Source organism: Clupea harengus, chromosome 2 (assembly GCF_900700415.2).
Source record: "Clupea harengus chromosome 2, Ch_v2.0.2, whole genome shotgun sequence".
In the NCBI taxonomy this organism is placed as follows: Eukaryota; Metazoa; Chordata; class Actinopteri; order Clupeiformes; family Clupeidae; genus Clupea; species Clupea harengus.
In genome coordinates, this window is record NC_045153.1 from 31407640 (window position 1) to 31423981 (window position 16342).

At 44.7% G+C, this 16342-nt stretch overlaps 1 protein-coding gene across 2 annotated transcripts in view; it reads right to left on the reverse strand.

Moving 5' to 3' along the window:
* LOC105893398 (ephrin type-A receptor 6) overlaps positions 1-16342 on the reverse strand; it is a 124434-nt gene that overhangs the window by 16431 nt on the left and 91661 nt on the right. Inside the window, exons 6-8 of one of the 2 annotated variants that reach the window (XM_031560967.2) lie at positions 7687-7811; positions 7266-7428; positions 5181-5289 (exon numbers count right to left, since the gene is read on the reverse strand). In XM_031560967.2, coding sequence (XP_031416827.1) covers positions 5181-5289; positions 7266-7428; positions 7687-7811 — 397 coding nt within the window. The remainder of the gene's footprint in view (positions 1-5180; positions 5290-7265; positions 7429-7686; positions 7812-16342) is intronic. The other variant, XM_031560988.2, reaches the window with a different exon arrangement.

Here is a 16342-nt window from a genome sequence, read left to right on the forward strand (position 1 = left end):
CTGCGGTCCTGTTGTCTGGAGCTATGGAAAAGACGACAGTTCCTCACCAAGGCTGCTGACAGAAAGGCAATGAGACAGAGACCACCAACTTCTTCAGGAAGCATCACACATCAACGTTAGAGGCCTCACCAGGGCGGGGCTGCAGAAATGAGTGATGATTACATTAGTGATCTTCAGCCTGGATTTGCCACCACGAGGATTTTCTTGAGAGCCCTTAAAACTTCATCTGGACAATACATTCAATTGTCAGACGTGCTTTCTGTACTGACCAGCCTGTCAGTGGGTTTTAAATAATTACAGTTAAAAACAATAATGCTAACTAGAAAGGTCATGGCAAAATGTAAAAGGGCATTTTGAATTTAACCTGAGGTGAGATTTAGCTGGTCTAGCACCATTTTGAGGTGAAAGAGCCACACGTGTGTCCTCCCTGATTGTAACTGACCATCAGGACTGTGGCGAGAGCAGGGCCTTGCATCAGGCAGGCAGGCAGGCAGACAGACAGGGGGTGGGGGGCAACATGATGTGTGCTGTCAGATTAGTGCCGCGTGTCACACGGATGGAGGGAAGCTTGCTGATGGACAGAGCAGATAGCTCGCTCGCTCTCGTCTGCTGAAGGAGGAGTGGAGGAATAAGAAGTGGCACTATCGACCTCCGCTGATGGGGTCACTCAATTCATTAAAACACCGGCGACATGTGCCTCTGCCACCCCTGCCGTAGCCCCCCAGCCCTGGGTGCCGTCCGCTGAAGGAGAGGGGCCTCCGGACCGCTCACAGAGCCCTGCTATATTTACTCTATGAACTAAGAAAAGAAATGAGGTTCCAGTCGATACTGCTGGAGAAGGCTGGGGAGGGGGAAAGCAATGTTTCATTTGGTCATTGATTCATTTTTCTCAAGCCGTGTCAGATGTTCTCTCTTATCCAGAATATCTTGGACACCATGCGGCAAGCATGCATGTGACCAAAACGAAATATTTCGGGAAAAGGGTAGTGGTAAAGGGCTTTTGAGTAAGACTTAAAGAAAGACATATTAAACTAGATGATACTCTCTTAAATTAAAAAAGAAAAAGAAAAGATCCTTGCTTTCGGACATTTTCTTATTTCTCAAGGTTACAAGGCACTGGAAACCTGCTCCCCTCACATGTGACCTGGGCTTACGTAATGGTTACCTAAGCCTTGTTTCTCCACACACGGCTGTGATTAGGAGGGTCTGTCTCACACCGGCAGGTGAAGCTGCTGACTACAGCTGCTGCAGACATCTTTGTACAGGCTTAGAGGAGCTAATACATATACGTACGGGTTGTGTGTGTGTGTGTGTGTGTGTGTGTGTGTGTGTGTGTGTGTGTATGGGGAACTGAAAAAGGGATGGTATGGACTTTCTTTCTGTGCATGTGAACTCAATGCTTTGAGAGGTTGAATGATGTTCTCCCATTAGGCACCACTGTTCCACACTCTAAACTGCCTGCTTCAGCTATTTCCCAGTGACATTATAAAGCTCCACACACCCACACACTCAATGCAAAACGAAACTCGGGGCAAATAAATATGAGATGACCTCTAGTTTCTCTGTTAGCGCAGATATTTATGGGGCTTTTTACGGAAGAGGAGACAGCCACACCAACGCAGTCAGTAAAACAGATCGCAAGAGCGCAGACTTCAGTGGCACGGTAGGATTCTAAAAACACACTTACCGCTCTACAATTATAACTTTCAACTTTTGACCTTTTACAGATTGCCTGCCATGAGGACCTGGGAGGAGGACCTGTAAAGATTTCCTTAATGTGCAGCCATTTGAATTTGAAGAGGAATACACAAAATCCTTCAGTGAGTAGCCAATCAAGTTGGAGTTGTTCACAGTTAACTAGAAAAATCTTTTGGGCTTTTTTGTGCTCCACAAAGTTAAAGCAATTTCAAAGTTGTTTCCTGCTCTCTAATAGAGGGCCAAATTATAAATGAAATTGCAAAGTCTTTCCCTGGTGTTGGAGGATGGAAAGGAGGCTGTTTTCTGTTTTTTGTTCACGCAGCACAAAACTCCCATATGAGCAGTAAGCATAAATGGGTTAGGTGAAATGGAGCAGACCTAGGAGAGTGTACCGGTCAGTGATTTACAAGTGTGCACAGCACAATGAGATGAGGAAACAAGTGTGCACAGCACAATGAGATGAGGAAACAAGTGTGCACAGCACAATGAGATGAGGAAACAAGTGTGCACAGCACAATGAGACGAGGAAACAAGTGTGCAAGAACATATATCTAAATCTGTCAGGCCTGACACAGCACTCCACCCAAGACTCCCAAGTTCCAAACATGCCAGTGCCAACCAAGTGCCAACACAGTGCCAACCCAGTGCCAACCCAGTGCCAACACAGTGCCAACACAGTGACCAACTGACTTTCACGGACCACATTGCCTCTGTCTCTAGGTCCTGCCGCTTTGCGCTATTCAACATCCGCAAAATCAGGCCGTACCTAACCCAGTATGCCACCCAGCTGCTGGTGCAAACCTTGGTGAATTCACGCCTTGATTACTGCAACGCCCTCCTAACGGGCCTGCCGGCTTGCGTGGTGAAACCACTACAAATGATCCAGAACGCGGCGGCGCGTCTGGTGTTCAACCAACCGAAGAGGGCACACGTCACCCCGCTACTCATTGACCTCCACTGGCTGCCTGTAGCTGCTCGCATTAAGTTCAAGTCACTTATGCTTGCCTACAGAGTGCTTGATGGTTCTGCTCCCACCTACCTAAATGCTCTTGTAAGGGCAAATGTTACACCCAGGATGCTGCGCTCTTCTAGTGAGCGTCGTTTGGCACTGCCGTCTGTGCAAGCACGGCAGTCCAGACTATTCTCATTTGTAGTTCCACGTTGGTGGAATGAGCTGCCCAGCACTACCAGAGCAGGGGCGTCCCTCTCTACCTTTAAGAAGCTTTTGAAGACCCAACTCTTCAGAGAGCACTTCCCGTCCTAACTGGCACTTCGACTAGTGCGTAACTTGCAATTACAGCAGTTACACTTCTGCACTCTTTCTTTCTTTTTATTTCATTTTGTTATATTTCTAATGTAAAGTAGTATTTATTTATTGTTACACCAGGTTCTATTGCTCGTAGCTTGAATATTCTCTCCCTTGTACGTCGCTTTGGACAAAAGCGTCTGCTAAATGACTAAATGTAAATGTAAATGTAACACAGTGCCAGTCTAGAAAATAAGGCCTAGCATTTACTCCACTACCAAAACTCACTTCATCACATCAGCCCTGAATATGCCTCTAACCAACCAATGGTGTACATTTCAGACCCTGACTGTGGCGCTGGCTCCCCGGTGTGGGCTGTGACCCAGGCAGAGAGAGCTGGCTGTGGGAGGGAGAAGCCCAGTCCCAGCGGTGGGCCTGTGGGCGTCTGGGGGCCCTGAGACCCCATCTCCCTCCCTCCCTCCCTCCCTCCCTCCCACCCCAACATCACTCACGCACAACTAGCTGGAGCCGCAGCAGCCTCCATGGCTTCCACACATGGCACTAAATTAGCTGGAAAAACTGGGCAATGAATTGGAAGTGTTGAGGGATGGGCTGGCCATTTCTGCTTCCCTGTGTTTCTCTCCTTTTCCCTCTCTCTCTCTCTCTCTCTCTCCTGCTCTACCCAGATATGTGTTCACTGAGTTGTTTTAAGTCATCCTGAGTGCCGAACCACTGAATTGGATATTTATAATAACAGTGGTAGGTAGGAAACAGAAAGTGCTTTGAGATGAAGGGGGAGTGCTGTGTGTTGATATATTTTAGGGGGTTGCCGAATTACTTGCAAAATAACAGGTAATCACATTTAGACACACACACACACACACACACACACACACACACACACACACACAACACACACACACACAAACACACACACACACACACACACACACACACACACACATACACACACACACACACACACACAGAAATGAGAGCGAGAATTAAACTACACGTCACTGAGCATATGGTCACAGGGTCCTTACCCAAAATCCAGCTGGATAAGGTCAGAGTAGATCCACCTCTTTTGATTGCTATTTCAGGATATGTATTATAATGGTTCAAATAAATACCCACATTAGTTTCCATTCTCTTGGTGAATCAATTTCTAATTACACCAGCGCTATAACAAGGTTAAGTCAATTAGGTTCTGCAGAATGGAAAGGTACTTATTCCAGCAGAGTGCAGTATTAACTTTGTGATCATTAAAAAAAAAGAATGCTATTGAAATACATCTTCAAGGCATATTTTTCTCTGCACAGGATTTGTATTGCAATTCAACAATATTGCTGACAGAATTGCTTAATCACATTAAAAGCCACTAATCTGGGGCTCTGTGGCGCAAATGGTGCATCGATTCGAATATATGCTGATGTGCTCTTAATATCTCTCAGCCGAAGAGATGAATCACATGGATAGATCTTGCTTGGATGCACAATATTGGAAATATATGCTGTAGGTCTTATATGCAGCCGCCACAAGCATTAAAAAGTACATTTAAAATGTACAACTCACACACACTCACACTAACGCACAGACACACTTACACCATATGTCTGATATTTTAATAGTAGGCAGTAGGAAATGGCCGTGTACCACCATAGCAGTTAATTTGATTTACTCACGATTTTGCCCAAAAGGGTACAATTTTACTTTCCATTCATTCATGTCTGCCGTTAATAAGGAGAACCTTGCTCATTAGTTCCATGCCAGTCCCCTCGTTAGTTCCACTGACAACACAATACAATGCATGGGGAGTTTCAATCAACTGTGTTATAATTTCATATACACAGACACCTTACAAATAGATGAAAGTTTAATCACTATCCATATCAGTTCTTGGACAATGACATAATTCATAATTCAATTCATTTTTTGGTATTTGTACATAATGCCTTCAAAGGACCACTCAGCTATGTGGTAACTCTGGCATCAGCAGGATAAGATGTCCTGATACCCAATAATTATGGACAACACAATTAAGAACTCCTGTGTCAAGCAGTGGCAGCCATTTTTCTCTTACGCACAGTATGTTGCAGATGTATGAGTCAATGCAATTCAGACCACAAGCTTTCATTTTTGAAAGCATGAAACGTTAGTAATAATATGTAATGTGTGTGTGTGTGTGTGTGTGTGTGTGTGTGTGTGTGTGTGTGTGTGTGTGTATGGCTCTTACCGTCCTGTGATGAGGAAGAACAGAGTGAGGATGACTAGCAGTGTGAAGCCGCCAACGGAAGCCGTGACAATGACCAACACCTGGCCCTGGTCGGCAGCCATGTCTGAGGCTGAGGGGAGAAACACATCAGAACACAGGTCACATCCCAAAGTGTGTGCTAGGGCACACACACACACACACACACACACATTTGATTCATTTATTTGGAATGACCAATACTGATTACACCACAGCATCCAAATATTAATAAAGAGCCTATTATGTCTCACACAACAACACAAACACTGTGCAAGTATTTACAGCCAAGTGAATCAGTAGATGTACACACACACACACACACACACACACACACACACACACATTTGATTCATTTATTTGGAATGACCAATACTAATTACAACACCACAGCATCCAAATATTAATAAAGAGCCTATTATGTCTCACACAACAACACAAACACTGCAAGTATTTACAGCCAAGTGAATCAGTAGATGTACACACACACACACACACACACACACACACACACACACACACACACACACACACATAGAGACACAGTCTAAGTACAGGTAAATCACACCACAACAAGCCCGTCAGATCTCAGCAATGTTCTTCAACACAGCTAACAAAAAACTCCCATTTCAATTCTAGCTCAGACCCCACACACACTGCCAGATTCATACTGTCCACATACCAAACCACAGCTTTACCCTTCAACATCATAGTTCATACTCTGAACAATGCACTCATAATAGACGCTAATACTAGCGCTACTGCTGTCTTGTACACATCGCATTGTAACCTGCACTGTCTAGGCATAAAATATGATCAATTATGATACTGTGGTAATGATTGTTTTTTTCTGACTGGTAACTGAATGAGATGCCGTAGACTTTATTGAATTCATAATACCTTCTGCATTCTTAGAGATGCAATTCACCCTGAAATTAACATTTAAAAAGTCATTATTTAACTAAAGCTTGATTTGACATCCACACATTTGTTCAATTTCCCATTGCTACACCAGATGGCTGAAAATAGAAATCTTCAGAAAAAAAAAATGATACGAATCAATCAATCAATGGCAGGAAAAGGAAAACAAAAACAACAGAAGAAAGGAGAGAGAGAAAAAGAGAGAAAGAGAGAGAGAGGGGGGGAGGGATCAACACTGAGCGCGCGTGAGGGGAATCAGAATGGGGGAGCTCTGATGCTGGGCGACAGGGATGGACAGTGGTAATTAGCAGCCTCCCTTTGATGAAGAGGGGGACTGCAGATCTCAATAGCAGATTACTTCACAGGAACTTTAACCCAAGATGGGTTTCTTGCGCTCTCTAGAAAAAAGGTCTAATTAATGGAGCTTGTCTGATTTGCAGTGTGTTAATGAGTGCTTTACGCAGGGAAGATGAGCCATTGGGGGGCTGTCATGTCAGAGCACGGCGTGGGGGTCGGGCAGCCCTCTGCTCCATTCACAGAAAAGTATTTTCACAAACCCTCGCTCCTTACAATCCCCCTCTCTCTACCTCTCCCCTGACCAGCAGCCCTCGCCTCAGTATCAGCTCACATAACCATGGAGAGGTGGAATGAGAAAAATGTTCAATGACCTGAAGACTACCTATTTATTACCAGAGAGGTATTTATGGCATGGTGTCAAATATGAAATCATAATAAGAAGAAAAAAATAAAACAGAAAGATAAAACTGATTGCTTAAGTGCTTGGGGTACTGTAAGCAAGCGAGTTGGTGAGTTGGCTGGCGAGGTTATAAACATAATAGGATAATTTTCTGTCTACATTCCAGTGGCTCTAATTTGATTGTTCTCAAACCATTGGAGTTTATTGTTGAGAGCCAGTGAACATCCCCTCTATCTGGGTGGCATAATGGCAATAAATGCCAACACCCTTTTCCCTTTCCAAATGTGATTATCCTTTATTCTGCAGATGAATATTCAATGTGGCTGAGCAGGGCTGGAGCCGCACAGAGCTGAGTCTGCCATGCAACAAGGAAAAGACCTGGCCCGACACGAGCCTCTGCGCTACGCAGGAGGAACTACCCACCAGATGGGGCAGCCTGCTCAGAGCCTTACCCTCGTCCCCAGTCTCAAACTCAAACTTGGGGCTGTAGCTGCTGTAGCCGGCGGGGGTCCGTGCACGGATGTGGAAGACGTAGACCGTCGACGACTTGAGTCCGGCGATGATGACGCTGGGCATCTTGCTGCGGGTCGAGGAGTAGCTGAGCTGCTCGTGCTCCTGAGGAACATTCCAGAACAGACATGTGACCATGAGGCTTCTCCATCAGACAACACATCTACCCAAGCTGTGCACGAGGCTGTCTGGCTTTCACAGAGACTGAAGGTGGGGGGTTTGGGGGTGGGGGTTGGGGGCTATAATAGAATGCAGTGTTATTCTAACTAATGTAAGATTCAATAGACAACACAGCTTGTGCTTCTGATTACAGGCTAACTGCCCTGAAGAGCGTTCAGTGTCTGCTGTGGAGAGCTGCTGTACCTTCTCATAATACTTGATCTCATAGTCCACCACGGGCAGCGAGGGCTGTTCAGCTTCTTTCCAGGAGAGGGCGATACTGTTCTGGGACGCCCAGTCCTTCTGTACCATGCCCACCAGGGAGGGACCTGTGGGGGGTGCGGGAGAGGTTAGATAACCTGGACAACCTCCATCCATCCCACCTCTTCCCATGCCTCATTAGTCTGCATTACTCCTGCTAATGAGAGAAGTCACATGACCCTGTGGATGACTGGGGGTCGCATGCTCCACGGCCCTGCCAACACTGACACGGGATCTCAGCCATCTCAGCCATCCACTAGGAGACTGCCAAGGAACACATCTCACAGTGATATATTTCTCTAGGCCGGAGAGCATAAAACATCAAAGCTTGATCTAATAACCACAGAACACAGAAATATTGAGGACACTTTCAGACGTAATAGTCCTACCACCCATGCAAATAGATTGTGTCTGCGAAGTATTTTGTATGATGTTAGTCTCTCTTATCGAATTCCAGCCGGTGAAATCGATTCACAGTGTGAGACTCAGCCATTTTTCTCCTGCATTATTTCATGGTGATGTATTATTTGGAAGCATAACATTGGTTAAACTGTCACTTCAACAGAATCAGGTGCTGGAACGTTCAAAAGGCCCCCAAAGTTTAACACAGTGATACAGGACTTCATAGCAATCATTTCCGATCGCCGGGGGATGGGATAGAACACAAATGTAGAGCAATATAACAGATATTATACAGCTTTTATGCAGCCATTGAAAAGTCAACCACAGCCCGACAAATTGTCTTTATTAATTGAACGCATGGGTATTTGTCTGGGGATATTAGATTTGCGTGAATAATATGAATGGCCTGGACTGAATTTTTACTGAGTAAATGTTCACACTAAGAAAGCCATTGGGTAATAACAACTTTGGTGTAATTAATGACACATTAGAACTATAATTGTGCAAGTGGTGAGGGGAGTTCCCAGATGATTTAATAGATGAAGATTACAAGACGATGTGCAATACAAGTAGCCATTCTTACAAGCTGCATTCTGAGCTGTCTTGATTTCTCTCAACCCAACCTTTTATGCACATGGTATAACAACAGACAGATAGCAGAACAATATGTACAAAACAACCACATACACACACACGCACACACACACACACACACACACACACACACACACACACACACACACAAAGTTGACTTTTTCACCCTGCGCAAGTTCCAGCCACACACGCTTAGTATAGGTGAGCTGGAGGTCTGGGGCCCTTCTGTGCGGAGCGGGCTGAGTCCTCCCTTCCCCTGATCCGTTTCTTCACACTGGTCGGCTACTGATAAGAGAATGTTCGCACACAGTGGCCACCGCAGCCTGCCTGATCACCACGCGTGTAGCGGCCCAGAGCGCTGTGAGTGTGGCCTGCCTGATCACCACGTGTGTAGCGGCCCAGATCGCTGTGAGCGTGGCCTGCCTGACCACCACGCGCGTAGCGGCCCAGAGCGCTGTGAGCGTGGCCTGCCTGATCACCACGCGTGTAGCGGCCCAGAGCGCTGTGAGCGTGGCCACGCCGTGCCGTGCCAGCGCTGGACAACAGTCAGACTCCCCGCCCCCCTTCTGAGCTCAGCTGACCAGCTCGTGAGCAGCCTCTTCCTCCAGGCTCAAGGGCAGAGCAACTCCATTCGGGCCAGCGCTAGCACAATAGATAGCATCTCTCAGACTATGGACGTAAATGCCAGCCAAAGGGGCATGTCTGATGGGGAGAATGCGTGTAGTGTGCTGCTGTGCTGGATTCACTGCGTGCTCTGGTTATGAGGGTCTTTCTAATAAGCACGTGCGCTTTATTATCAGTGATCATAGCCAAGATCTCAAGGACGTCGTGGGAATTCTAATAGGCTGCGCTTTGTATTTACACAACTGCTGTCTGAGAACAACGTAAATGTTTGTCTGCAAGACTGAGTGGGTATGAGAGCCTTACCATTCTAGATGGGCAGAAGTGCACCCTTTATACAAGTTCAAGCATTCCCTTCAAATTGAACATTAACCAAATGATAGAGATTGTAAACATCGTTTTATTGTTTTTAGGAGGTGTATTTGGGATTCTATTAGTAATAGTCTTGTTAGTTTGAACGATATTCAAATACTGTGCATGAGAAAGTCCAAATCGCACGATGCATCAGAGTTCAAAATATTAGTTCAGTGTCGGTTGGCAGAGAACTTGCTGTATAGCCACTATGGTGATTGACAGTGGCAGTTGTGTATACATCTATGTTTGCCAACTGCACTCCAGCACGCCAACACAGAACATCACTAACCCAGTCTGCACATGTCTCACAATGACCATTACCTCCACTGGTACAAACAAGTTTGACTAAGTAGGGATCTTAATTCAAAATAACAGCTGGCCTATTGCAAATATGTTACTTCAATGCGTCTGAGATCATTGAGCTGTGTGAGGATGTATAACTGTGGTTATTGGCACTTTAAATGACTAATGGCAAAGATCAATTCCAATCTGCACTGAGAAATGTAAATGGAGCTTTCTGTAGGGAGGAGCGTATATAAATCCACCCTCTGTCTCTGTAACTCAGCTCTATGGTGACTCGGGGCTCTGCTTCACTCCAAAGAAATGGGCCGTTTCCTTAGACAGCCCATGGCTGATGCCATCAGGACTTAAAAAAATGTGTGCCACTATTTAGGGCAAATGAATTGACTTAATGCCAAAGCTAATTATTCCAGACGAAAACAAATAGATTAAGATATAAGAAGCAAAAACAGATTCTGGCCTCTCTCTCATTAGGAAGCGCCCCAAATGTCCTGGTCTCTCTCTCTCATTAGGAAGCGCCCCAAATGTCCTGGTCTCTCTCTCTCTCTCATTAGGAAGCGCCCCAAATGTCCTGGTCTCTCTCTCTCTCATTAGGAAGCGCCCCAAATGTCCTGGTCTCTCTCTCTCTCTCTCTCTCATTAGAAAGCACCCCAAATGTCCTGGTCTCTCTCTCATTAGGAAGCGCCCCAAATGTCCTGGTCTCTCTCTCTCTCTCATTAGGAAGTGCCCCAAATGTCCTGGTCTCTCTCTCTCTCTCATTAGGAAGCGCCCCAAATGTCCTGGTCTCTATCTCTCTCTCATTAGGAAGCACCCCAAATGTCCTGGTCTCTATCTCTCTCTCATTAGGAAGCGCCCCAAATGTCCTGGTCTCTCTCTCTCATTAGGAAGCGCCCCAAATGTCCTGGTCTCTTTAATTGGTTTGGTGTTTAACTTGCTGTGACACCACCCCTAGCCATACTTAACAACAGAACCCAAGCAAGAGTGAACCATGATAACTCATATCTCAAATCTGTCCTGATATCATCACATGATGTGGTTCATGCTAAAGGATGACCTATATTGCTTTATAGGACAGCTGTTCAATGTCAAGCAATACATAGAACAAGCTAAATATTAGATTTCACATATTTGTTTCAATATTGCTACATGCTATGTGATAATAGAAGTTCCAAGCGTAACCAACTGCTACTTGACAATGTACGAATGTTCACAAATAAAGAAATGCTATGAAGCATTAGCATTAGCATATGAACTCAGATGCCCTGACAACCACAACGCCCTGATGTACACAAAGCCTTCTTTTAACCAACACACTCAAATATGCACTTAAGGACAAATATGTGTGCATGCAATATGCACTTTATCACACTAATGTCAGGCAATTTCTGTGTTACAATGGGAGAAAATATATTGACAAAAACAATATAAATAGCGCAACCTTTGGAACTAAATGGAAAACATTACACTGACAATAGAACACTGTTATTCACTGTATATTAGGCACAGATAAAACTCTCAAAACCTCAAGCATCAGAAAGAACAGGGTGATGTGAAAAGAGTGAACTGAATATACCATGTCTCACTCTTCAGAGAGAAAATATTTAACTGAAAAGAGTGAACTCAAGATCACTTGTCTCACTCTTCAGAGAGAAAAGAGTGAACCGAAAAGAGTGAACTGAAAGGCATGAACTGAAAAGAGTGAACTGAAAGGCGTGAACTGAAAAGAGTGAACTGAAGATCACATGTCTCACTCTTCAGAGAGAAAAGAGTAAACTGAAAAGAGTGAACTGAAGATCACACGTCTCACTCTTCCTTTCCTCTCCCTTTTCCACCCAACATATTGGGGAAGCTGTTGGAGTCACTAAAGGCCCATGGTATAGGAGGCTGCCCTAGGGAGACATGGATCAAATGCACAAGAATTGAGTGCAGAGAGCAAATCATACACTTGTGTAGAGACACTTTGGAGAACTGGTTCAGCTCAACTTACTGTAATGTGACCATAAATTAGTGGGGCACAACATGCATTTCCAATCTAAAAGCAAGTTCAACATGCCACATTAAACTGTGCTATGCTGTAGAAAAAAATGGTATGGTATCTATTTCCCTTGTCCATTAGGCAAAGCTGTAAAGTGTTTATATAAATGGTCTCCCTCTCGCTCTGCCTGCCTATGAAAAGGTAACTTGAAAAGCCATTAAAATTCCTAGTCAATTACAATGCTCAATGGATAGATTTAGCATTCAACCGTACTTAAATTCACAAGCTAAGCTAGACCAAACTAATGGAAACTCATTAAATGCGCTTGACCTGCATATGATTTTAATTAGCTTTTCTCCCCAAAAGGTTTCCATTAACTGCTTCCCAAAATCAATTCAGCCTGTATTGATGCCATACTATGTTTAAATGATTTATGTGCCCTGCTAATGAATCACTAAAGAGAAACATACAAGTGTTAACCAATTAGCAAAGACAACCACTGCATGCAAACCTGGACCAAGTCTGCAAAGCATTTAGTGGGCTTTATCGATGAACTACACACATATTTATTATCATATATTCATATACATTTATTTGAAATGACTAAGAACCAGACATTAAAGACAAATGTTAAAGACAACTCGGTGAAGAAGTAAAGGAAAGTTTAGAACCATCTCCACTCTCCCTCAATACACGTCAATGCAAATCCACATGGCACTATTTTCTCTGTCCTTCTCCCAACTTGCAGCCTTTCCTCCTGTTCCTCCCGCTCTCTGTGAGCAAACCCAGGGCATCTCAGCTCCAGCACACAGACCACAGGGGAGCCCCAGCACCGCCTGACAGCCTGTCAGCCCCAGTCCTGCCAATGCTGGGCACACTGGCACACTGAGCATGTTGCCATGCTGGCCGTTCAGCAAATGATCCATTCCTGCATGACTGCGTCCGACAGTGGCCGTGCAGACAGCACGGTTAACCGTGCCATAATTGTCAGACGATAAACAGAGATATTTGGGTTCTCCGCACTTCTTTCAGTGGCAATCAGAGCATCTGCTCGATGATTCAAAAAGACTAATGCAACACTGTCATTTCATTAATGTACGTGGTCAGAACAAGAAGAAGATGGGACACTGCCAGATCGAAGGCATTGTACCTTTATTCATCTATTTTATGTCTAGCAACTTAACAAGAACTCCAACATTTCAACAGTTTGTCTGCTACAAATCATGGCAATGAAGGATTCAGTTTTTTTCCCCCCTGATGTACACAGACAAGTGAACAGGCATCTCCTGTATGAAGGCTGTAGTGTGACTCATCACGCTGTGGGAGTGTTCCACTGAAGCAGTGTGAAGAAGTGTTAATTCGGTGCCAAGCCAAGTCCATGTTCTACACATGCGATGCCCAAGGTTTGCACTTCCCTTCAAGCAAGGTCAGGAGTGAAATGTCATCATATCCCTGATCAGCCATGTTGGATGGTGAAGCTCTGGGTAGACATGTGCTGAGGGGGGGTGAGGAGGCAGCACAACTGGCCCAAGTTCAAATCCTCTTTGTCCTCAAAGTTGGGCTCTTAATTGGAGAGCATGGTGAAGTAAACTCAATCAAAGAGGTTAATTTAATATCGTTCAACGTCAGTGTGTTAACCTCCCCAGTAATCCTCCAGGCGTTCGGACTCAGTGTAATGAATATAATTATAACCTCTCTGGGGATTGGGAGGATATTGAGAGGGTACACAGAGCCCAGGATGCCTCGGCACTCTGCAGGAGAGGGGATGGGGGGCTAATGATCCCAAAAGTTGATCAGCCCCTGGTGGGGAGTCATTAGGGCATGTGCAGAGTTCCTGTGATGTTGGTTCTAGTGCTCAGATGAGTTTCTGTTCGGCCCTACTCTCTCTATGCTTTCACACAAGGCTGTCTAATTGGGCTTTTTTCACCCCGCAGCTGAGGACCCCGTTCACCCCAGCAGCAGGGTACAGTTTCTATCGAATTTAGCTGTCCTTGTGTGTTAGAATAGCGGGGAATCGGCTCTTTCTCTCCCTCAGTCTAGGTCTTCTGTCTCACTTTCTCTCTGCCTCTCTCTGTCTCTACACCCCCCCCCCCCCGCCTCTCTCTCTCTGAGGGGTTCAGCTTACCGCCCTCCTCCTTTCCTTCTCTTCCGTTTATAGAATGACTCCAGTAAGGACAGACTTTCATTTCTTTCACCAAAGGCCCATTGTCAAAGCTGCCCTCTTCCCCATCTGCCCAAGGTCTGTGTTGCGCTGCTCTTGCAATGCTGACTCCCTGGATTGAGGATATAACATGCCTTTTTAAATTGGACCATTTCAAGTCTTACGCTATGCCTTCAACAAAATATATAATTAAATAAGTGGTATGGATAATCAATCAGTTGAAGAATGAATACTATATACACGCACTATATATATGTGAGATATGTTAATAAATATGAGTTTAATAAAGAGTAGTTGCTAGATCTCAAAGGGATCAAAGACGCAGTTGGTTATTGATGTCTGCTTCCGGACCTTAGAGAGTTGAGGTTAAATGTAGACTTGTAAACCGCTCAGACAGCTAAATATTTCACCGGCGGCCCAACTATGAATAGGAAGAAGGTCTCACTGCATGGGACACATGCACACCTGTGATTTACACTGGTAAACGGGCTCCTCTGCCTTACAGTGCACAGCACAGCAGATGCTCCTTCCACGAGTCATGTCCAATTTATCATCTGTATCTGCTGAACACAGCGGCCCGTCCTGGTGTGGTTAACAGTTAATTAAAACAATCAGTCATGGAACAGAGAGTCTGAGAGAGTCAAGCTCTTCTCTCCTTCTTCTCTCTCTCCCTCTCTCTCTCTCTCTCTCTCTCTCTCTCTAAGTGCTGCTACCATCTGAGCCTCACCCACAGTCATGACATGGGACAGTGCGCTGAGAGACAGGTAAGAGCAGGTGAGGTGCACATTTTAATTGGGAACCAGGCTACAAGCTGATCCGCCCGCTTTTCCTGAACTGGTAATTTGGAAATGCAATGTGTTTTAATAGGCCAGTGAAAAGCAGCCTTGGACCAGCCCTCTGCAATCCATACCAATTTGCCGTTCTTTCTCAGAGGTAACTAATGAGAAGGATGGAATTATCTCACTGTTGCCAATTTATGTCCAGCCCCACCAGAATCCACCCCACGCAGGAGCTTAAGTGCTTTATTAGGGAGAAGAACCTGATGGGGGAATGTCTGTGTGAACTGCCCTACATCACACAGGAAATAGGACTCCTTTTACGACGAGCCATAAAAGCAGGATTTGATTCAGCTCACTGCAACAAAGTGAATAGGAGCATATTCATTACTAATGGTACTCTATTTAATAAGGGGATTATTTGTCTTACTGGGGTAAGGGGAAAGACGACGACGACAAAAAAAAAAGAAAAAGACGTGACACTTTTCTGAGATCTTAATTACAGCAACGACACACCAGACATTACACCAGCCCAATGGTCTCCAGAGGCCTATTTTGGGCACTGTAATTTCCCTGCTCTCCGTTATTGCCTGGCATCCAAGACAGAGAGAGGAGGAAAAGTCAAGTGGCATAAATAGATGCCCTTCTGGTTCTCTTCTGTCTCAGCCCCAGCAGCCCTAGCAGCCACAGAGACCCGCCGCCTCCCCCCACCCCCCCACTCCCCCCAGCAGTGACTCCATAGAAAGGGACTGCAGGAGTCAGCACAACTGCTTCTCAAATGCCACTACACACGCATTGTAAGAGGCATAGAGGAAGTGTTGGATGAATGGAATGAATTGTGAATTATACTGTAAAATGAGACTACTGCACACCTATACAACATTAACACATGGCTCTCTGCTTATTAATTACACCAAGTCACATAAGGAAAAGGGAGTTTGTTAACTCTCCATTTTAAACATAGAACCATAAATGCAAAATGTTTTTTTTTATTAAGTCTTATCACTGAAGTTGATTTCCAAAACTGTAGTGCGTATGTGACAAGACAATCATGTGGTACTACAGAGCATTTTTTACAATAATAACACCAATCATTTTCATCGTAGAGACCTCTGACAGTTAGTTCGAGTATTTGACTTGTAAATGAAACAGCACCATAACCTATTATGCTGATTAGAGAACCAAATTGGGCACAGTCGCTCAGGTGTCAAATAATACGATTACATTTTAGCGGTTCAACAAAAAAGTGTGAAAATTAATCAAATCTCTTTTTTTGCTTTAAATGACACAATCCTTAAAATAGAATAGTCATTAGCTGAAAGGAAATGGCCCTTGCAGTGGAAAAAGATTTTTGATAACAATAATAATACAAGCATAAATCATGTCAAGCTGAAGACATGGCTAATGACAATCTAT